Here is a 23877-nt window from a genome sequence, read left to right on the forward strand (position 1 = left end):
TTGTTGTTTGTTATTTGATTTTTAGGAGCATTAGCAACTAAGACCATATTGCTCCGGGATATGCGGTGGTCATTCCCTGACCTTTCCGCATCCTCCGTATTTGGTGGTGACAGGCTCAAACCCCGGTCTAATCAAGAAGCGTGTGCTACGCACTGCTGCTCCTTCCCACCTGGCTACGGAGGCGCCTAATACTTTTTTGTAATGGTGAAAGAAAAATGTTGCTGTTTCATTTGCAATGCTTCCATGGCTATACCCAAAAAAGGAAACTTAGAAAGGCACTTCAATGCACTCCATGGTAAATACCAATCGGATTTTCCGCCGAATAGTGACCTTAGAAAAAATAAATTAGAAGAACTTAAATCTTGATTATTCGCGCAACAAAATTTCTTCATGACATCTAATTTAGCATTAGCATTAGTAGAGGCATTTGATACAATAAAGAAAGCTTATGCAGCATCAGTCAATAAAAAAAAAAAAAATAAATAAATAAATAAAAAATAACCACTTGCACTTATCCCCTCTGTTCGTTCGAAATACCTGTCCAGCTGAGCCTTAAACTTATTCAGGCCATCAACTTCCACAACAAGGGATGGAAGTCTGTTCCACCAACCAACCACCCCCGCTGGCTAAAGGCAAATTTCCTCACGTCTATCCTACATCTGTCTTTCCTCAATTTGAATTTATGCCCTCTCAGGTGATTATTCTGAGCAAGAGGAAGAATCCCATCAGCATTGAGCATGCTCAAACCATTCAAGGCTTTATACACCTCTATCAGATCACCTCACTGGTGCCTAGTCTCCAGATACTGTAATTTGCAAAACTTAAGCCTTTCTTCGTAAGAGCACCCCTTTATTCCATTCATTCATCTTGTTACCCTTTTCTATACTCCTTCCAGCATCTCTACATCCTTCTTGAAATGAGGCCTCCAGACCTGTACACAGTACTCTAGGTGTGGCCTGACCATTGCCTTATACAAGGGGATAGTCACCTCCTTATCCCTGCTAGAAACATTCCTATATATCATCGACAATACACCATGAGCTACTCTTGCAGCCCGTCTGTACTGCTCAGAAAACTTCATATCTGCCTGCACAACCACCCCCAGGTCCCTTTCATTCTCTACCACTGTCAGTGTAGTACCACAGAGTTGATACGTTGCTCTGGGGTTGCTGTTTCCCATATGTAGTACTTTACATTTGTCAATGTTAAACTTCATTTGCCACCTCTCAGCCCATCTGCTCAACCTTTCCAGTTCCTGTTGCAGTAGCATAGTGTCTGTAGTGTCCTTGTCAACCCTGCCAACCTTCGTATCGTCTGCAAACTTGGACATTAAGCTTGATATACCATCATCAATATCATTTATAAATACAGAAAACAATAATGGACCAAATACTGAACCCTGAGGGACTCCACTAATAACATTACTCCACGATGAGCAGTGTCCATTGATTATCTCTCTCTGTCAACCACCCCTTTATCCATAGCAGCAATTTGCCTCCAATGCCACACTGCTCCAATTTGTGCAGCAGTCTTCCATGTGCAACAGTATCAAAAGCCTTTCTAAGATCCAAGTATATAATATCAAAGTTATTCCCTGCATCCAGTTCTTTTGTGACTGCATCATAGTATCCAATCAAATTGGTCAGGCAAGACTTCCCCTTAACAAAACCATGCTGTGTCTGAGCTATAACTGAAGTCTTGTCTAGATGATCGTGCAGTGCTTCTTTAACCAGTGCCTCCATTACTTTTCCGGGAACAGAAGTTAAACTAACAGGTCTATAATTACTTGTGTCACCCTTTGATCCTCCTTTGTGAATTGGGATCACATTTGCACATCTCCAGTACATGGGTACTTCCCCTGAGTCCAAGGAAGCTCTCATAATTATGGTTAAGGGTTTGCTTACTTCCTTTGCTGCCTCCTTTAATATAACTGGACAGATCCCATCCACCCCAGGTGTCTTTCTTGTATTTATCTTCAACAATTTCTCCTCCACTTTACTCTCAGTTATTACAAGATTCTCTAGCTTACTGCCAGAGTTGAATACACCTCTGACATTCCCCTCGCTGAATAACTCCTCATGTGTGAATGTCAATGCAAAATATTCATTTAGTTTGTTAGCTACCTGAGCAGGATCATCAACAGTTGACCCATCGATATCAAGTGGACCAATTTGATTCATCCCCTTCCTTCCAGAGTTTACATAACTTTTTTTTTCTTTGCATCCCTTGCCAAACATTTCTCGTAATCTGATTTTGCCTGCCTAACCTCCTTTGTAACTTGGTTACAGATCAACTTGTATCTATCATAGGCTTCTGTGTCACGTGTTAATTTGTGTGTATCCCAAGCATTTTTCTTCTCTGCCATATGTCTCATTAGTTCATCTGACATCCACTTAGGCCTAAACCTTGAACAATATTTCTTAGTTGGTATGTAAAGCCTAGTAGCTTCCAAGGTAAGTTCTTTGAATGCTTCCCATTTTGAATTTGCTGTTGGTAACATCATCAGTTGGTCCCACTGTATAGAATTTAAATACTGTCTCAGTCCATCGTAGTCGCCTTTACGGAAGCAATAACCCTTCCCTTTACCCCTAATGGTAGTTACCTCTTTGAGTAAATCCCACTTCAGCACACTGTGATCACTGCCACCTAGTGGTTCATTTACCCGCAGATTCTTTATGCATGAAGAATCACTACTGATAATCAAATCAAGAGTATTACTCCCTCTAGTTGCCTCCCGAACATGCTGATGTAGAAAACAATCATCCAGTAAATCCACAAAAGCCTTGCTAGTGTGTGAGTGACCAGCCCCCAAATTCCAGTCAATATCTGGGAAATTAAAATCCCCCATTATAAGACTCTCTGATTTACTGGCCCACTCTATTTCCCTGTACAGTTTCTTATTATACTCATCAGAGTCATTAGGCCTATAGCACACTCCTACTCTCAATTTTGATCTCCCAATGCTTCTGTCACACCAAACTGACTTGACACTGCACTGTCCAGCAATGTCGACTGGCTTTACTTCTCTGGATTTTATGTATTTCTTAACTAATAGCATAACCCCTCCTCCCTTCCTATCCTGTCTATCCTTTCTGTAGACACTGTACTCCCCAAATTCTAGTTCTGCATTCTTTATATCTGTGTGACACCACGTCTCTGAAATCCCCACAATATCTGTCTTTGATGTTTTGAGAAATTCATCAAATTTATTTACTAAACTCCTAGCATTGGTGTACACGCAAGTATACATGCAACTGTTCTTTTTCTTAGCTACCCTAACACAACCCATGTGTTTACTTGTACCCCAGTGATTCCCAGCAGTCTCTGAAATATCCTGCATCTTATTTTCCGGGCTGCAGCTCATTCCAATAGAAGCAGTGCAAGAATCACTTTCACCTCTGCCAGTGGCTACTGTTAATCTATTAGTCCTTGTATCCCCCCCCCCAATCTAGCAGTTTTCCGACCCACCTAACACTGCCTCGATAGCATCAGCAAACATTCTTGCACCCTTTCTATTTAAGTGTATCCCATCCCTGTAGAAGCAGTCTCTCCTGTTAACAAGTACAGACCAGGCTGAAAAAAATCTACCCCTTGAGCCTTGCAGAATCTTTCCAGGGCCGAATTGATCGACAGGGCTCTCATCATATACTCCCTCCTATCGTGTCTGGGCAGAATTGCAGACACTTTCAAATTCAACCCTAATTCACGGCTTTTTTTCAACAGTGACCTGTACTTGTTAAGTAATTCCTCTGGTCTCCTACTCTTAATATCATTAGTGCCAACGTGTACAACAATATCACTTTTTGTGCCCTTAAAAGATGATATCTGCTCTACAATGTCATCAACCTTTCCCCCTGGCAGACGTACTCTGGTCCTGTTCCACCTATCCTTTTTACAAAGCATTTTTCCCATTTCCCTGACAATAGAGTCACCAACAACTACTAGTTCCTTCGGGACCAGTGCATTCTGCCTTGGGGGCTGCCGCTCTGTTGCGTGATGACCAAGTGCAAGCTCTGGCATTGGTGTGGGCAACTGAGAGCTTGATGGGCCCCTCACTTTTAATCTTTCGAGGGCATCCACCCTGTCCTTCAAGCTCTCATATAGGCCCATAACAATGCTGAGTTGTCGCTTGATTTCCTTACACTCCTTGCATCGTGCGCACACACACAAAGACATCCCCTGTGGCAGTATCATGTCCCGTACCAGACTGCTCCACAAATATCAAGCAAGTAGTGCATTTTAATAGGCTGTGATTCAGATGGCTACTGACCCCCTCAGTTCTCCCCTGAGCCACAGTACTTCCATTAGCTTGAGCCTTTTGCTTTGCTGCTCTGGTCTGAGCCATGATTTCGATTTAATTTCAATAAAATTTCAATTTCAGTACAAAATTAAAACCCTAAAATTATATCCCAACACAGTTATAACGCTATATTTATGTTTCGGTATCGAGTGTTATCTACAAAATCCCTTTATATAACTTCCGAATCAAGTTAAGTATTAATTATTTATGTTACGTAACCCAAGTCGTTATATGTATAGTTAAAAGTACAATTTAATTGACAACGAAGTTCAACAAGATTAATTATCTGATTAATTGACAATATTATGTACTATACTATACTAATCTTATGCTATCTATTTCGAGATATTTTGTAACACGTAACAATGGCGGAAATTTTTGAACGGTAAACACGTGGATTTGATAACCTTTCCGATACTAAGTAATGAGGTTGGCATTCGAGGTGAGCGGACGCACTTAGACAGGGCTCCTCAGTTAAATGGTTTACTTTTGGATAGTGCTTTTAAATATTTGATTTATTTAGATATTGTTGGATTATTTTGTTATAGGTTTTACTGTAACTGTTTGATTTTAATAATATTATAGATATAATTTTTTAAAGTTACTTTCATTGATATTTATTTAATTTTATAATGGTAGTTACAAGATCTGCCTTAAACACGTCACAAGGTATCGTGACTCACACGGAAATAGCAGATGGCGATTTAAGGGTGAGTCATGATTTAACCCGTTGTGGAACCTGTGGTATGTTTTTCAGGGTCGACCTGGTAACTAATCCTATCTCACCTGGGGATTCTTTTCTTTGTGATCGATGTAAGGAGTGCACCGATCTTAAATTACAATTTGGTGCACTGATGGAACAATTTGAGTCCCTGAAAAAACGAGTGATTGCCCTCGAAAATAATGCATCTGGGAGCTTGTCAGGGACTCAAAACTCCAGCAATCTACAAAGTGATGCACACCCGATTCGAGCCTCAAAACAGAAAAACCAAGTGCAAACTACTCTGGTTAAAAAGGACATTGTTTTATTAGGAGACTCCATTGTCAGGGAAACGGGGAATATTTTTTGTAATAAAGATAGGTGGAGCAGAACCAAGGTATGTCTGCCGGGAGCAACTATTGATGATGTCACCAACAGATTGTCAGATTTTAAAGGGAGTAAAGAAAATATTATTATTCATGTGGGGACAAATGATATTAAACGTACACGATCTGACGATTTGTTGGAAAAATACAGGACCATGCTGAGGAAATGTCGCGAGATAGGCCATAATGTCTATGTGTCTGCAATTCTGCCCAGACACTATAGGAGGGATTATATGTTAAGAGCCTTGTGGATTAACTCAAGACTTGAAGGAATCTGCAAGGCTTTAGGGAGTAAATTTCTATCAGCATGGCCCACACTTGTCGCTAGAAGGAATTTGTTTTGTAGAGGCGGGATACACTTAAACAAAGGTGGTGCAAATGTTTTTGCCAGTATTATTGAGGACACCTTAAAGGTTCAGGGAAACTGATAGTTAGGGGGGATGTGGGTAATACTGACACGCGTTTATCTGATAATATTGGTCAATGTAACTCTTGCACATACCTTAAGAGTTCTTATCTGTTACCCCAACTGGACGTATTATCTAGATGTTCTGGGGGCAAAGACGTTTCACGTGAGCGGGTAGCTAATATCAGGGAAGAGAGCCTAAAAAACTTCAAGGGTTGTTAAATATACAAGAACAGTAACGTTAGATGTGTCGTCAATAAAATGAGCGAATTCGAACTGCTGGTTAAAACAAGTAACGCGGACATAATAGGGCTTACAGAGACGTGGTGCCACCCGGAAATTGGGGATGATGAATTTCAGTACGGCTTGTATAATGTATTTAGGAAGGATAGGTTAGATAGAAGGGGTGGTGGGGTAATGCTTCTTATCAGAAGCAACCTGAGTGCGACGATAGCTTTCCCGGATTCAGACATTTAACATGCTAGAATAGAGTCTGTATGGTGTGAGATAGTTGGAAACAAAGGTATAATGCGAGTAGGAGTAATCTACAGACCAGGTGATTGTGAAGATTATGCGAAAAGCCTCTACATGCAAATGGAATGGGCAAGTAAGCGTCAATGCCTTATTATGGGTGATTTCAATTTGCCTCTAATTGACTGGAGTAAATGGGAAGGAAACTCGACATGGGGAACAAAATTTTTAAATCAACTAGATGACTGTTATTTGTATCAACATGTCAGGGAAAGTACTAGAGAAAAGAATATCCTAGACCTCATCATCACACATGAATCAGATGACATAACAGGGCTGACAGTAGAGGAACCAGTAGCAGGAAGTGATCACGGAGTTCTACGGTGGATGATGACGAGAGAGGTAGCAGCAGTAAAAGGCAAAGGAATGGGTTTTAATTTCAGAAAAGGAAATTACGATGCCTTAAGGTACTGCATGGCCTCTATTAACTGGGTAGATATCGCGCCGAGAATGAATACAATTGAACTGTGGTACGCTTTTAAAACATTAATCACAGATGCCTTGAATGCGTATGTACCATTAAAAAAATACTCCACGAGAAGGGGTCCAAGTTGGATGAATAGTGAAGTTGCTACATTACTTGAGCAGAAAAAGGTGGCATGGAAAGGTTACAGAGCAATAAAAAGTACTGAAGCCTATAACAGCTACAAGGTGATGTGTAATAGAGCCACAGAAAAGGTTCGACAGGCAAAGGCAGTTTATGAGAAATCACTAGCAAACAGAGCAAAGAGGGGGGATAAAGAATTCTTCACATATATAAATGCCAAGAAGAGCAGGACAAACCAGATCGGACCTTTACGTAAGGGAAAGGTGATAGTAATAAATACACCAGCTGCCGTTGCAGATGAACTCAACAGTTATTTTGCATCGATATTTACAAATGAAAAGCATTTTGTGGCAATGGGAAATTGTGGGAGCGAAGTTAAAAAATATGTAATTAATGATATTGAAATTCCACAAGATTATTTAATGAAAAAACTTTCGAGCCTACAGACCAGTAAGGCTCCTGGAGTTGATGGAATATACCCTATAATCTTAAGGGAGGCGGCAAGCGAGTGCATTGAACCATTGAGGCTAATTATGCGAGCATCACTAGACTCTTGGGAGATTCCCTTGGATTGGAAAAGTGCAAATGTATCTCCCATACATAAGGGTGGCTCTAAAAGTCTGTCAGTCTGACTTCAGTAGTAGGGAAAATCATGGAGGCAAGGATCAAGGGTGGAATTCAGGATCATTTGAATCGAATTGAAATTCTCAAGGATACTCATCATGGTTTTGTAAAGAGAAAATCATGTTTAACAAGTCTGGTTCACTATTTCGAAAGGGTCACTCACGAGCTGGATTTAGGGAATAATTTCGACATTGTTTATTTAGATTTCAGCAAAGCTTTTGACTCAGTCCCACATGAGTGGTTGCTTTATAAGCTGGAACAGGTTGGAATCACTGGGAAAATCCTTAGACGGATAGAAGGATGGCTTCAGGGCAGGAGGCAGAGGGTTGTGATAAATGGCTATTCCTCAGATTGGGTTGATGTAAGAAGTGGGGTTCCCCGAGGATCAGTATTAGGATCACTGTTGTTTTTAATTTTCATGAACGACATTGATGAAGGGATAGAGGGCGTGATGTCTAAATTTGCAGATGATGTTAAAATTGGTAGAGTAGTTAATGATCACTGTCAAGCTGAGCTTCTTCAGAGAGACCTAGACAGACTTCAGGAATGGTCAGAAAAATGGCAACTATACTTTAATCCAACAAAGTGTAAGGTATTACACCTGGAAAACAGTAATCCCAAAATAACTTATTCACTTGGTAGAGTTCAACTAAACCCAGTACTGGAGGAAAGGGACTTGGGTGTTACGATACGGTCAGAAAAAACTGTCGGCCTCTACCACCCATGAAGGCAACTTATTCAAGTAATTTATAACTCGCTGGCTAAAATAAAACTTCCTGCAGCCCAATCTAAACATTCCCCCCCCCCCCGTAACTTGAATTTATGTCCCCTAGTTCTAGCATCATTTATAATCTTGAAAATTTTGTCCTCATCCATTTTACTGATGCCTCTCAGAGCCTTAAACATCTCAATCAAATCTTCTCTAAGGTATCTAGTTTCCAAACTCTGCAACCCACATATTCGAAGTTTTTCTTCATAAGGACGCCCTTTTGCCGATCTCACCAGGTGAGTTACCCGTCTTTGCACCCTTTCAAGAAGCTCGATGTCTTTCTTTAGGTGCGGTCTCCATACTTGAACACAGTATTCCAAGTGTGGTCTAACATAAGCCTTATATAATGTGATTATCACGTCTCTATCTCTACTTGCAAAAGTTCGATAGATCATCGATAGGACACCATGGGCCTTCCTTGCAACCTGTTTACAATGCTCAGAGAATTTCATGTCTGACCGTATCGTAACACCCAAGTCCCTTTCCTCCAGTACTGGGTTTAGTTGAACTCTACCAAGTGAATAAGTTATTTTGGGATTACTGTTTTCCAGGTGTAATACCTTACACTTTGTTGGATTAAAGTATAGTTGCCATTTTTCTGACCATTCCTGAAGTCTGTCTAGGTCTCTCTGAAGAAGCTCAGCTTGACAGTGATCATTAACTACTCTACCAATTTTAACGTCATCTGCAAATTTAGACATCACGCCCTCTATCCCTTCATCAATGTTGTTTATGAAAATTAAAAACAACAGTGGTCCTAATACTGATCCTTGGGGAACCCCACTTCTTACATCAACCCAATCTGAGGAATAGCCATTTATCACAACCCTCTGCCTCCTGCCCTGAAGCCATCCTTCTATCCATCTAAGGATTTTCCCAGTGATTCCAACCTGTTCCAGCTTATAAAGCAACCACTCATGTGGACTGAGTCAAAGCTTTGTATCAGTTATATTAAAGGAGGCGGCAAAGCAACTAAGCAAACCCTTGGCCATAATTATGAGAGCATCCTTGGACTCAGGGGAGGTTCCTACGGACTGGTGATGTGCAAATGTATCCTCAATTCACAAAGGGGGATCGAAGAGTGACACGAGTAATTATGGACCAGTTAGTTTAACTTCTGTTCCGGGTAAAATAATGAAGTCACTGGTTAAAGATGCATTGCAGGATCATCTAGACAAGAATGCAGCAATAATTCAGACACAGCATGGTTTTTTTAAGGGAAAGTCTTGTCTGACAAATTTGATAGGATATTATGATGTGGTTACAAAGGAACTGGATGCAAAAAATAATTTTGATATCATCTATTTGGATTTCAGGAAAGCTTTTGACACTCTTGCGCATGAAAGACTATTGTACAAATTGGAGCAGAATGGTATTAAGGGTAAGTTGCTACAATGGATAAAAGGATGGTTAAGTGGGAGAAGACAGAGGGTGGTAATGAATGGGTGCTGCTCTTCGTGGACTAATGTTATTAGTGGAGTCCCACAGAGTTTGGTGTTGGGTCCACTGTTGTTTTGTATATTTATCAATGATATTGATGAAGGTATATCAGGCTTAATGTCGAAGTTTGCAGATGATACAAAAGGTTGGCAGGGTTGTTAATGACAGTAATGGCAGTGTGCTACTGCAACAGGATCTAGATAATTTTGGCAGATGGGCTAAGAAGTGGCAACTGAAGTTCAACCTGGACAAATGCAAAGTACTGCATATGGGTAGAAGTAACCCCAGAGAAACATACCAACTGTGTGGTACTACACTTAAGGTAGTAGAAAATAAAAAGACCTGGGAGTAATTGTGCAGGCAGATATGTAGTTTTCTGAGCAATGCAGACAGGCTGCCAGGGCAGGTCATGGGGTTTTGTCAATGATATATAGGAATTTTGCTAGCAGGGAAAAGGAGGTGATTATCCCTCTGTATAAGGCAATGGTCAGGCCACGCCTTGAGTACTGCGTACAGGTCTGGAGGCCTCATTTTAGGAAGGATGTAGATTTACTTGAGCATGTACAGAGAAGGGCAACAAGATTGGTGAGGGGAATGAAGGGATCCTCTTACCAAGAGAGGCTTAAGTTCTGCAAATTGCAGTGGCCGGAGACTAGGCACCTGCGCGGTGATCTGATTGAGGTATATAAGGCCTTGAATGGGTTGAGCACGCTGAATTCTGATGGGATCCTTCCACTTGTTCAGATTACGAACCTAAGGGGGCATAAATTCAAATTAAGAAAAGACAGATGTAGAATAGATGTGCGGAAATTTGCCTTTAGCCAGCGGGTGGTTAATTGCTGGAACAAACTTCCATCTGTCGTTGTGGAAGTTGATAGGTTGAATAAATTTAAGGAGGAACTGGACAGGCATTTGGAGGGAATGGTGTGATTTTTTTTTTTTTGGCTGATGCTGCATAAGCTCATACACATGCTTTCTTGCATCACATGCCACTACTACTACTATTTTATTGAAAAAAATAAATTAACACTATTTAAGCTTGTATCAGTAACAACAGATGGAGCTAAAGCAATGATGGGGCATTTTAAGGGATTCACCGCATTGTGCCAAAAGGATGATGAATTCCCAGATTTTTTGAGTTACCACTGTATCATCCACCAACAAGTGTTAGCCAGCAAAATATTAAATACTAAAAGTGTTATGGACATTGCTTTCAAAATCATGAATTCCATCAAAGGACAATCTTGCATTATGAAAAGTCTTCAAAGGAGACTTTTCAAAATGCAACTCGATGAAAAAGAACCAGATCTGATATTACACACAGCTGAGTCTGAGTAAGTTTCTACAGAGATTTTGAAATTTGCTGAATGAAATTAAAAAATTTGTTGATCAAAGGGGAGATGATTATCAGCAACTACAAAATATGGAGTGGTTGTGTGATCTCGCTTTTTTGGCAGATTTTACCAGTAAATTAAGTGATCTGAATTTGGAATTACAAGGAAAAAAATAAAAATGTGGGTGACATGATGAGTAGTATTTCTGAATATAAATATCAATTTTTGGCAATGGCTAAGAATCTCAAAGATAAAAAAAAAATTCGAACATTTTGCAAATATGCAAGATCATTTGCAAAAATATCCTGTTTTTGAATTTAATAGTGAGAAATATGTTTCTGAAATTGAGAATGTTGTGGACAATTTTGAAAACAGATTCAGTGATTTTAAAACAATTGAAGACATTGTTCAATATATTTCTTATCCATTTAATGTCGACTTAGATATGAAACAAATTGCAGAAAAAAATTGCAGCGATTTTTCACATGGAGAAAATATTACTTGAAAATGAAATCATTACATTGCCAGATAATCAGAAAAAGACTTAAAAATATGTTTGCCGAGAAAAGTACCCAAATGTAAAAAAATGTAGTGAACTTTTAAATTCCTGTTTTGATTCCACATATCTGTGTGAATCAGCCTTTTCATTTTTGAAACAACCAAAGACGAAGAATCGCTGTGCTTTTACGGACTTACATACAGAAGATTCTTTGCGGTTGGCCTTAACACAGTATATCCCTGATTTTGAAAGCTTGGCAGATGACATGAAGACACAAACTTCGCATAAATTAAAATTTTAAATATGTATGAATTTAAAATAAGAATTCTGAATTGTATTGAATTTTAAAATTTATAAACAACATTTTTCAATATGTTTTGATTAACTTTTTTTAACCTTGTGCAATGAAATTTTTGAGATGGTAGATCGCGCACATTTTGAAGGAAAAAAGTAGATCGCATCACAAATTAATTTGGCCACCCCTGTAATATATCATTGAGCCTCCTTTGTGAAAATGGGGAACCAATTCTTTTTCATGATGTTTATACCATGAAAAGACTGTTAAGGCCAACAGATTCTAGGGTTTCAGTCTTGACACTAAAAGATCAGCAGGCCCTTTGGGTAGATTTATCACAAGATCATTGAGTTCACTTTGTGTAAGCAGCTGTAGTTTAGAGTTGTTAATTACAATGTCACAATAGTTTATATCATCCAGCAGATCACAAATGTCAGATTTGGGATCTGATGCCATATGTTTCAAGAAAGGTGGAATCAGTAGTTCAGGTCCATGGATACTGGCCTTACAGCTGAAGTAATGCTGTTGGGGTTCTTATGATATAACCTGCTACATTTATGGAACAAAACTAGCAATCATAAATATGATCATGAGGTTCTCTTCATACCAAAGGAACAGCAAATGTCACAGTTTTCTTTATAACACATTTTCACTTTCACAAGTTTTCTACACACGTATGGCACACATTACAATGTCTTCAACTTTTATGTTGGTCACCTAATTTAATTCCAAAATATGGAACATATCCATTTTTTAAAAATGATGTTATATCCTGCCTTTGTTTCGACACAACACAGTTACTGCAAATGTAACAAAATATGTTTAGATTGTACACATGATGAGTTGCCATTGTCAAAGACAGAGAATACAGGTCTGCATGGGCCAACATTTATTTTGACCTGGCCTGACCCGACCAGAGCTCAAATTTGTTTTCAAATTAATTATCCATACCGAACCGATTTTTATCCCAGCCTAACTGACATTTTTTATATAAATAAAATTGCTAGCATTAATTTCTGAAGTTTTGTGATAATAAAAAAATAAACTTTCAGATTCAAAATTCAATATTATATAACAATAATTATCAATATTAATTATATAAAAAAAGAAAATGTAATAAATTTTCAATTTATCATATTTAATATAATTCCAAGACGAATATTGATATTCAACTCTACCAGCCACTTTCTCTTCACACACACTTTTTATTACAAATTGTTCTGCAGAAATTGGCTCAATGCTCTTGCACTGCTAATCTGGCTGCACTAAAATTTCTTTTGGAGCTTTCACTGCTGGCAGAAACACAAAGTACATGCCTAGTCATTTTGGTCAAATGTCTGAATTTATCTTCATGATTTTTCCATCACTCCAACAGGTCATTGAGTTGAACATGGCCCATTACATCAACAGGCATATATTTATCAACTTTGTTATCTTCACTTATTGTCGCTTCAGCAATGTCTTGGAACATACTAAAGTCTAGTATTTTCACTTTCTTTGTAAGAGGTTCCTTGTAGTTATTGCTACAATCATCTAAATGTACTGCTGTGTGTTTTTGGCATTGCTGTAATTGAGGATAGTGACTGTTCATCATGTTTATATTCTTCTATCAAATCTCACACATCCTCCATTGTTTCTCACCTTTCTTGATCTTTTCTTAATAATTATATAATAATAATTATCCAAATTTTTTCAATTTTTCATTTAAAAGTTGATGAGCTTTACTTTTTAGTTCAATCAGATCATTAGGGTCAGAAACTGAAACTGTCAGGTGATGTTATTTTGTTATTTTGGTTTTTAGGAGCATTAGCAACTAAGGCCATATTGCTCCGGGAATATGCGGTGGTCATTCCCTGACCTTTCCGTATCCTCCGTATTTGGTGGTGACGGGCTCGAACCCCGGTCTAATCAAGAAGCGTGCGCTACGCACTGCTGCTCCTTCCCAATCAGGTGATTCAACAGGCTAAATTTTATTGGCAAAACAAGCTGAAAAATTGGATATGCATCACCTTCAAGTTGAATTAAAGCTTCTTTAAATGGTATCAGGAAACTAATCAGCATTTTAAGGCTGTCTTGTTGGACATGGGCCATTCTCTCTTCTTCCTGATGTTCAATGTGAATATTTGTAATGTCGTCATAGTTGACATCAAAAGATTCATACATGTCAATTGTACTATTCCAGCGAGTATCACACTCTTGATGAATGGTGGTTTTCAGGTGATGAACGAAACCAGACTACTTCAAATATGTCACATCTTTAGCGTCATCTGTAAGTAATTTAATGAGTGGTAGAGTTTCTTTCAGGTAATTTTCTTTAAAAGTATTTTGTAGTATTGTGTTTATTATGTGACAACTGCAATTCAGTCTGACAGACTGTTGAAGAGCACACACAATATTAATTCCTTGATTGGTGATGAAAGTTAATTTAAAGAGAACATCTGGCTTTATTCCTAATTTTACAAGTCTGCGATTCAATTCATTTCTGATGTTATTAGCTTTATCTTATTGTCAGAAAATTCACGTGAATAATACCTTAGAACAAAGCTTCCAATTTTTTTCGATATAGTGCAATGTCAATGTTGTGTATGATAAATGTTTATATTCATCTATCCACATGTCAGTAGATGCACTACATTGTCATGAATTAATTAAAGGCCAAATGATGGGAATAATAAGTGCTGTTTGTAACTTTTCTGCTTCCTTGTGTGTGTTGCGAGAAATAGTAGTGGGATGTGGCAATATATCCTTAACGTTTAAATCTGTGTGGAGAGCTCCTATTTTTATTAAAGCATGAGAATAGTTTAAGAAACACTTACAGCGTTAAAAGGTCTGACATCCCTGCAAAACAATAAAATGCACGATTTAGTTACCTCTTCTTTTATTTTCTGAGATATATGTGCAGATAACGGTTATGGATGCAAATTTGCAAGAATGGTGATTTAAATGAGAATTTCTTGTTTTTGTTGCAGAATAACTTAAAATTGATTGACATTTTATGCACTGAACAGCACCAATTTTTTTTCACTTGTAGATGCATCTTGTACTTCTTTTAAATTTTTCCATACATCACTTTTAGTATGCTTTCTTTCTACTAAAATATATTGTCTGTTTTCAATTTCACTTTGATATTAAGAAGGGGAAAAAAAAAAATATATATATATATATATGTAAGAAATAGCAAGAAAAAGTCCGTAATTTGAAATAACAATTCATTATGATTATTTGTACCCAAGCTGAGCCCAAACATTGCTCAAGTTAACAGGCCTGAGGGCCAGGCACGAGCCCATGCAGACCTCTAACAGAGAGTGAAAATCTCATTAGAAGAAGACACTAGTAAACACAACTACATTAGTTAGAAAACAACTGAAACACTTCACGGGTTTATACAGCTAATTGACTTGCAGGTTTTGACATCTCTAAATACATCTGGGCACACTTATACTTGTCAGTCACAAATGAAGTGGTACATATATCACATATATGTGGAGTGTGCATCTATGAAAACAGTTCTTACCATTTGTAAAAAGAAATCTGTACATGATAGTTAAAAACAGTTTGCACTTTTAGGAATAGTATTAAAAGTGTGCCCAGAAAACCATGCATTTTGAAACATCAAAATCTAAGCAGCTTAGTGTTATTCATAGCACAAGGAAAAATATGTGAAACAATTGTTGCAACTGCTCAGTTTAAAGCAAATATTTACTTTAAGCATTATTCACAATACTTTTATATCATACTGATATAAAACTGTTTCCTCATAAAGTTCAGATGAATCATTACTGACTGACAATGACAAAGACAGGTGATTTGATTTATTAAAATTTAATGCCTTATTAAAATTTAATAAGATTAGTTGGTTGGTTATTTGATTTTTTATGGTGCACTTGTTTAATTAAAGCTTGAATGTAAAAAAACTAGTATTTAACACTTTAATATCCTTAATATCAATAAAAGGTAGATTTCTTAGGGGTCCCCAATTTTTTTTAAAATATAATTATATCATGATCAATAAACCATGATAGATATACTATGATCCATTCAAAAAAAAAAAAAAAATCAAAATCATATTTGCCAAGCCATCTAAATTCATTTTACGTTAAAGAATATGTTACCTATGAAGCTAGAGTCACTATGTTCAAAAAAATAAAGTAATTGTGACATAAATGTTGTGTCATGCAGCCTAATGCTTAAAAACATGCACACACGGACAAATGCTGTGTCTAATGGCATTTAGCATATTAATCTCTCTAAAGAATCACAATTGAGGTACAGCAATACCGTTCAACCACACAACTGCTTGCTGTCCTGAAACCAAATCAGGTCTTGAAACAGAAAAAATGCCAAGGAAGAGAATAATGACTAATTGTCAGAAGATAATCAGATACAACACTGTATTTAAAAATACATTAATTCATCATTGGTAATGCATAGATTGAACTGGTTCTTCTGAAGCAAAGGAGGAATAACAAAACATCAAACCATTTTAATTTCTTTGAGTAATGAAGATCACTGCGAAAAACAGCAGATTTTTAAAACTACATAACACTGAATGACTACGATAGCAAAAATGTTTCTAGGATTAATTAAACTGATGAAAGCAGGTTATACAATATGCAAACAAAAATTTAGGCTGTAAGAAAATAATTACCAGAGACTATTACAGTTTATTAGATTTTAACTTAGCTTTTCAACTAAAATTAAATAATTATATAAAAATAGAAAACATTACATTCAACCCAAAGAGCAGGGACAGCCAACCAGATGGAGATTTTATGTAAGATGGTAATGACTGACTGAGTCAGCAATCATTACCATCTTATATAAAGGTACTCCTGCAATCATTTGGATGTAAAATATATTATTATTTGTGAATCTGATTTTAAATTCTATATGACAGTCATTATCATTAAATTGTGTGTAATATTAGTTAATCACTTATTTAAATAGTTGATGCCACTGTTTACAGTTGCATGGTTGTCATTATCAGCTCTAGCGAGAGAGCACTGACATATCTATCAGGAGGCAGTTTGATTTATACACACTATCATTACATTTGCTTTTGACATGATTTTAACATACCTAGAATTGGCAGTCCCTTTATGCTAATTTACATCTAAATTACCACCACCACCACAAACAATATAATACATATAGAAAATATGGTTACTTTATTAATATTAATTATATTATCCATCCCTTATAGAGCCAGTAGATAAAGCTTTTATTATTATGTTTTTATCATACTGATATAAAGAAGACAGAAATGGATAATATCAATCAATTTGGCTCAAGAGACTGTGCAAGGCTCATGGGGTAGAATATTTCTCAGCATGGTTTCTGCTTGTTAACAGGAGACTTCTTTTACAGAGATGGGATGCATTTAAATATAAGGGGTGCAAGAATATTTGCTGATGACATTGAGGCAATGTTAGGTGGGTTAAAAAACTGCTGGCTTGGGGGGGGGAATACATAGACTAATAAGTTAACTACAGCCATAGGCAGAGGTGAAAATGATCCTTGCACTGTTGCAAGGATCATTTTCATCTTGCAGCAGCAAGGGAAGCAATTAAGTCCTTGAATGCAGATATTTTAGGGATATTAGACACATGAGAGAATTTTGGTATGGAGAGTACAATATGTAAAAAAAGGACAGACAGTATAGGGAAGGGAGGTGTTATACTCTTATTTAAGAATCACAAAATCTAAGAAAGTGAATCTAGTTGATATGGGTGGCCAGTTTGTTATTTGGTTTTTAGGAGCATTAGCAACTAAGGCCATATTGCTCCTCCGGGGATATGTGGTGGTCATTCCCCGACCTTTCCGCATCCTCCGTATTTGGTGGTCACGGGCTCGAACCTCAGTCTAATCAAGAAGCGTGTGCTACGCACTGCTGCTCCTGCCCACCTGGCTACGGAGGCACCCCAGGGTGGCCAGTACAACGTTGAGTAAATTTGGTGTAACAGCGACACCGGGAAAACAAAAATGAGAGCAGGTGTGTGTTACAGGGTAAATGACTGTGATGAGTATAACAAACAACTGAGAGAAACAGAGTGGACCAATAAATCAAAATGTCTTAATGGGAGAGTTTAACATTCCAGACATTCACTGGAACTTGTGGGTTGTCACTCACAGAGTAGAAGAACTTTTGTGAATGTAAAGGATGCCTATATTTTACATCAACAGGTTAGAGAGGCAGCAAAGGAAAGCAATACTCTCGATCTAATTATCAACAGCGACTTGCCATGCATTAAGAACCTTCAAACAAAAGAACCACTAGGTGGCAGTGATCAGAGTGTACCGATGCAGGATTTACTTAAAGATGTAACTACCATAAAGGGTAAAGGGAGGGGCTTTTGTTTTTGTAAAGGTGACTGCAGTGGGCTCAGACAGACAGCAAATTTAAATGGGGCACATTCAGGGAAATAATCATAGAATCTACTAGGCTTTTTATACCAACTATGAAATACTGTTCCAAGGCATAGATCTAAATGGATGACAGATGAACTAATGACACAGAAAGGGGGGATTAAGAGTTTTATGATTCATCAGCATCTGAGACTATAATGAGCCAAGTCAATGACAAAAGAAGAAAATGCATAGGATGAATGTCGAGGCTATAACAAGCCAAGTCAATGACAAAAGAAGAAAATGCATATGATGAATGTAAATTATCAGGTGGCAGAGAAGCCCATGGTAGATATAAACTACTCGCAATCAAGTCACAAATGAAGTTAGGGAAGCTAAGGCAAATTACAAAAAGTATCTGGCAAAGAATACAAAGAAAAACAGCAGAGACTTCTTTACTTATGTTAACAGAAGAAGGAAAGGGTTGAATCACACTGGTCTACTTGATATCAATAGTTTAAATGTTAGTGATTTTGCTCAGGTTGCTGACAAAATGAATGGATATTTTGCAACTACATTCACACACGAAGAATTTTTTTTAGGGAAGGGGATGCCAGAAGTTTATCAAATTCTAACAGGAAGCTTGTGATAGATGAGAGTAAAGTGGAAGAGAAATTGTTGAAGCTAAACATAAAATAGGCACCTGGTGTCGATGCCATCTATCCAATTTTATTAAATGAGGTAAGCAAATTATTAGCCATAATTATGAGCACATCTTTGGATTTAGGGGAAGTCCCTATGGACCGGAGTTGTGTGAATTTGACCCCCCCCACCAATTCACAAATGGTGACATGAATTATTGCAGACCTGTTAGCTTAACTTGTTTTCCAGGGAAAATAATGGAGTCACTGGTTAAAGAAGTAATGCAGGATCATCTAAACAGGAATACAGTTACACTGCAATCACAGCATATATTTGTTAAGAGACTATCTTGTCTGACCAATCTGATTGATACTGTGATGCAGTAACAAAGGGACTGATGCAAAAAATAATTCCATCATATGCTTGAATTTCAGGAAAGCTTTTGATATCTTTTCTTCTTGTCATAAATCGGAAATGCTTTGCAGCAGTTCCAACTTGTCCAGAAATTCAGAATTTTCTCATTAATTTCAATATTGGTTAAATGTCAATCAGAGCCAGAACTAGGATGGGGCGAGCGGGCCACCAGCCCCAGCATTTTAAGGGCACATCCGACCAGTTATATATTTTAAAATTGCTTTATTTTTGATTTAATTACAGTCGGGCCTGTGTTTAACAAACTTCTTTATAGCGAAATTCTTGAATTCCTTTTGGTAATTACATTTAAAAGTTTCTGTAGAATGAAGAAAATTTACATATAACGACGGATTAAGAGAGACTTAACTTTGTATGCTTTGTTTCCACCTCTGACCTTTAGGCAATTTAAGCAATTAGAAAGTGCAAATTAAGGGTTAAAGGGATTATCGTTCCACAATGTAAGTGGAGTGTAAGACATTTGCAGCCACCTATCTTACATACCGAGAAGTCATGCTAGTCAAATACTTTCTATAGTCAGTCCAAAGATTAAGGCGTATTCCAGACACGGATAATAGCTTCTGGTCAACTTGTGTTCTTTATTCAAAATAAAAATCTTATTAAAAGAAATACTGCAGTATCTTTGTACGTGCTAAATATGATTCCAGAAAATTTTGTGATTTTGTGAGAGTGAAAAAAATTATAAATTCGGGGTTTATAATCACTTATGGAAAAAAATACCAGGGAGGAACAGTGTTTTATAAATTTCGAAAATAACAAAGAAATCCAATTACAAACTTCTATAAAGTATGGCCCCTTTTGTGACGTTACACCTCTGAGCTTTTTGGTTTGTCCTCCAATGCTAACCACTAGAGGAAAAACAAAATTTTTCAAATATCTGTTGATATTTCAACAGATATTTGAAAAACCAGGATATAAAATCTGTAATCCCTTTACAACTTCTCCAATTCGTTCATGAGTAATGTCTAGCAGAATCTTATCTAAATATAGAAATAGCACCATGAATTTTTCTTGCCCTGCCTGTAACAGTAGCTTCTTGTGAAAGGTACTTCAAAGAAAGAGAAAAATTCAATTAAAATAATACATCTTCATCACATATTTTTAGTTTATGTTATAATTTTAAAAGTACCATATGTTGCAATATTTTGTTTCTATGATTTTATATTAGATATATAAATTATCTGTTTTTCTAATTTCTTTGTAGTTATATGTACTTTCTTTGTAGTTTATACAGAATTAAAATCTCTGTAGATATAAATGAATATTTGAAAGTTTCTTTTTCTTTGATATTTTTATTTTGTTATAATCATTGTATTATTTAAATTATTTTATTAATAAATATATGCGAATAAACCATTGCAATAATTTTTATAAATTTATAAAGTTTGCAGAGGTATAGCAAGGGGGGGGACTCCCCCAGCATTGAGCTTCAGGGGCACATTACACTCTATCACAATCAGGGGAGCCAGGAAGACATGTTGCCCACAGGCGTCAACAACCCTAGCTACCTGCATATAATGGGGGCATACTTATAACACTTTTGCCCCAGGCATAGGATTGCCTAGTTCTGGCTCTGATGTCAATTTAATTTAAAATCAAAGTATACCCCTTTGAAGGTATAAACTGCAGACTTTTGACAAGGCTACTCAGGCACCTAAAAACCTGCTAATGAATAACTCTTCCCAAGGGTGCTTGGAGTGAATAACACTATTCTGGTGGAGGGTATCCAAAAATACAGTGCTATACCAAAGAAGTAATGCATATATGGAAATATATGCTATTTTATTATCATCATTTTAGTTATTTATGTAGCTATAATAAATAAGTAATCAGTTTGCAGATAGCATCATTATTTGAGCATCTAATATTGTGAATCCACTCTTGAGTTGCTCCACTCATTATACGTCAAATAAGCAATGCTTTCCAAGTAGAGAGGACTAATGTTGCTTAGTCTCAGCAAGGTGCCCCACCCAGATGGCACCATTTCAGAGATCTCCTTGTTGGTGAGAAGGTACTGAATCAAAAATGAATGATAAATCTTCTCTACTTGGGAAATATTGCTTATTAAGTGTAATGAGAAGTTCAGTTTGTTGTGAAAAGATTCACAACATGAGATATTTAAATATAAGTAGTGAGTTCAAATATAAGTTTGCTTATATTTTATAGCTTCATAAATTGATGCTTTCCAGTATCTACAATGTAGTCAGAATAAGAATAAATTAATATTTAAAAGCTTTTATGTACCATGTTTTCATTTTTACAAAACTTTAAAATTTCAACAAACTTGCTCCACAGAGCCTATTCCAATCAGAAACTGACTAGGTGCCCACATGTCAGCAACTCACTGGTGAAAGGGTCAATGAACATTTCTTTCTCAAGAAAGAGTTATCTCCTGAATTTCTCAATTTCAATTCCTCACAACTCTAGGAGAGGGCATTGAGGCTGTTCATTAAATGAAAATGAATAAGCAATGGTATCACAGCTGTAAGCTGAGATGGTACAGTTTGAAGTCCACAATGTCAATCACTCTAGCAAAAGAGACGTGCAATCTCTGAAATGTATGTGCTTTTAAGAAACAAGTTTAAAATAGAGTATACTATTTTATTTCATTTAATAAGGAAACAAAAAGGCAGAACTTAACAATTTATAATAAAAAGTTAACTCAAAGAAAAAACTAGACTTCTAATTCTTTAAGCTTTCAGTTCCAATTTCAATATAAAATACCTTTTGCGTGGAATGTTACGAGGATCACTACTTGTTTTAGATAAATCTTGATGTGAAGTATGCCCTGAAATATCAGCACTACTGATGGGCGATGACTTGGAAGCAAGAACAACATTTCCACTATGTGAGCGGCCTCTGTTAAATGAAACAGTTCCCAAAACAAAAGATAAATCATCTTCTGTTGGACTGACTGGAGGAGTTGAATGAGGAAGACTGTATTTGTTTGAAGAACCAAAGGCTATAGAAGCTCTTGGTGCCGAATCAGCATCATTTGGATCTAAAAAAACAAAAAAAAAACACAAGTATTTAATGCATATAATTATAGTGTAACTTTCACTAAATGACCATCATCAGTTCTTTAGAAAACTGTGCATTAAGAAGGATGATCACCGAATATAAGGGTGTGTTACTTATTTTCTGGATGTGGGGTTCAGTGACCCCCCTCCACCATTTCTTCATTTCACTTGGCAACCTCCAAAACAAATCATTGAATGTATGTATTTTGAATCTTGATGAATGAATTACAGTAAATTTTATATTCAGCAGGAATCAATAACAGTTAAAAGATAAAGTTGTATATTATTAATGCAAATATATTTTTATCCTGTGGATACATTACTGAAACCTATGTACACAAGCAAGATCTTTGGCACAAGTAACTTGAATTTTAATACTAGCTATAGTTCTACACAACAGAGCCATGTATGACTAGTTTATTAAGCCCAAAGATCAGCTTATTATGATCTGTGTGAAAACCAAAGCAGTGGAATAGTAGTAGTAGTAGTGGCATGTGATGCAAGAAAGCAAGTGTATGAGCTTATGCAGCATCAGCCAAAAAAAAAAAAAAATCACACCATTCCCTCCAAATGCCTGTCCAGTTCCTCCTTAAAATTATTTAACCTATCAACTTCCACAACGACAGATGCAAGTTTGTTCCAGCAATTAACCACTTGCTGGCTAAAAGCAAATTTCCACACATCTATTATACATCTGTCTTTTCTTAATTTGAATTTATGACCCCCTTAGGTTCGTAATCTGAACAAGTGGAAGAGCAGCACCCATTGATTACCACCCTCTATCTTCTCCCACTCAACCATCCTTTTATCCATTGTAGCAACTTACCCTTAATACCATTCTGCTTCAATTTGTACAATAGTCTTCCATGCGTAACAGTGTCAAAAGCTTTCCTGAAATCTAAATATATGATATCAAAATTATTTTTTGCATCCAGTTCCTTTGTAACCACACCATAATATCCTATCAAATTTGTCAGACAAGACTTTCCCTTCACAAATGCATGCTGTGTCTGAATTATTGCTGCAGCCTTGTCTAGATGATCCTGCAATGCATCTTTAACCAGTGACTCCATTATTTTACCCGGAACAGAAGTTAAACTAACTGGTCTGTAATTACTTGTGTCACCCTTCAATCCCCCTTTGTGAATTGGGGATACATTTGCACATCTCCAGTCCGCGGGGACCTCCCCCTGAGTCCAAGGATGCTCTCATAATTATGGGATAATAGATCCCATCCACCCCAGGTGCCTTGCTTATGTTTAACTTCAACAATTTCTCCTCCATTTTGTTCTCAGTAATTACAAAATCATTAAGCACCCTGCTACAATTTGATAACCTTCTGGCATTTTCAAGCCTTAATAACTCCTTATGTGTGAATGTAGATGCAAAATACACATTCAGTTTGTTTGCTATCTGAGCAGGATCATCAACAGTCGAACCATCAATATCAAGTGGACCAATCAGATTCATCCCCTTCCTTTTAGAGTTTATATATGTAAAGAAATCCTTGCTGTTTTTCTTAGCATCCTTTGCCAAACATTTCTCGTAATCTGCCCTCACCTGCCTAACCTCCTTTGTGACCTGATTACAAACTAGCTTATACCTGC

The 23877-nt window shown here is 37.0% G+C and overlaps 1 protein-coding gene across 2 annotated transcripts in view; it reads right to left on the minus strand.

The window, feature by feature from the left end:
• Rich (Guanine nucleotide exchange factor subunit Rich) overlaps nucleotides 1–23877 on the minus strand; it is a 579939-nt gene that overhangs the window by 127768 nt on the left and 428294 nt on the right. For both annotated transcript variants that reach the window (XM_090378010.1, XM_090378009.1), the window contains exon 27: nucleotides 21975–22251. In XM_090378010.1, coding sequence (XP_090234136.1) covers nucleotides 21975–22251 — 277 coding nt within the window. The remainder of the gene's footprint in view (nucleotides 1–21974; nucleotides 22252–23877) is intronic.

This window comes from Mastigoproctus giganteus, chromosome 7 (assembly GCF_048544385.1).
Source record: "Mastigoproctus giganteus isolate SK-2022 chromosome 7, ASM4854438v1, whole genome shotgun sequence".
Lineage (NCBI taxonomy): Eukaryota > Metazoa > Arthropoda > Arachnida > Uropygi > Thelyphonidae > Mastigoproctus > Mastigoproctus giganteus.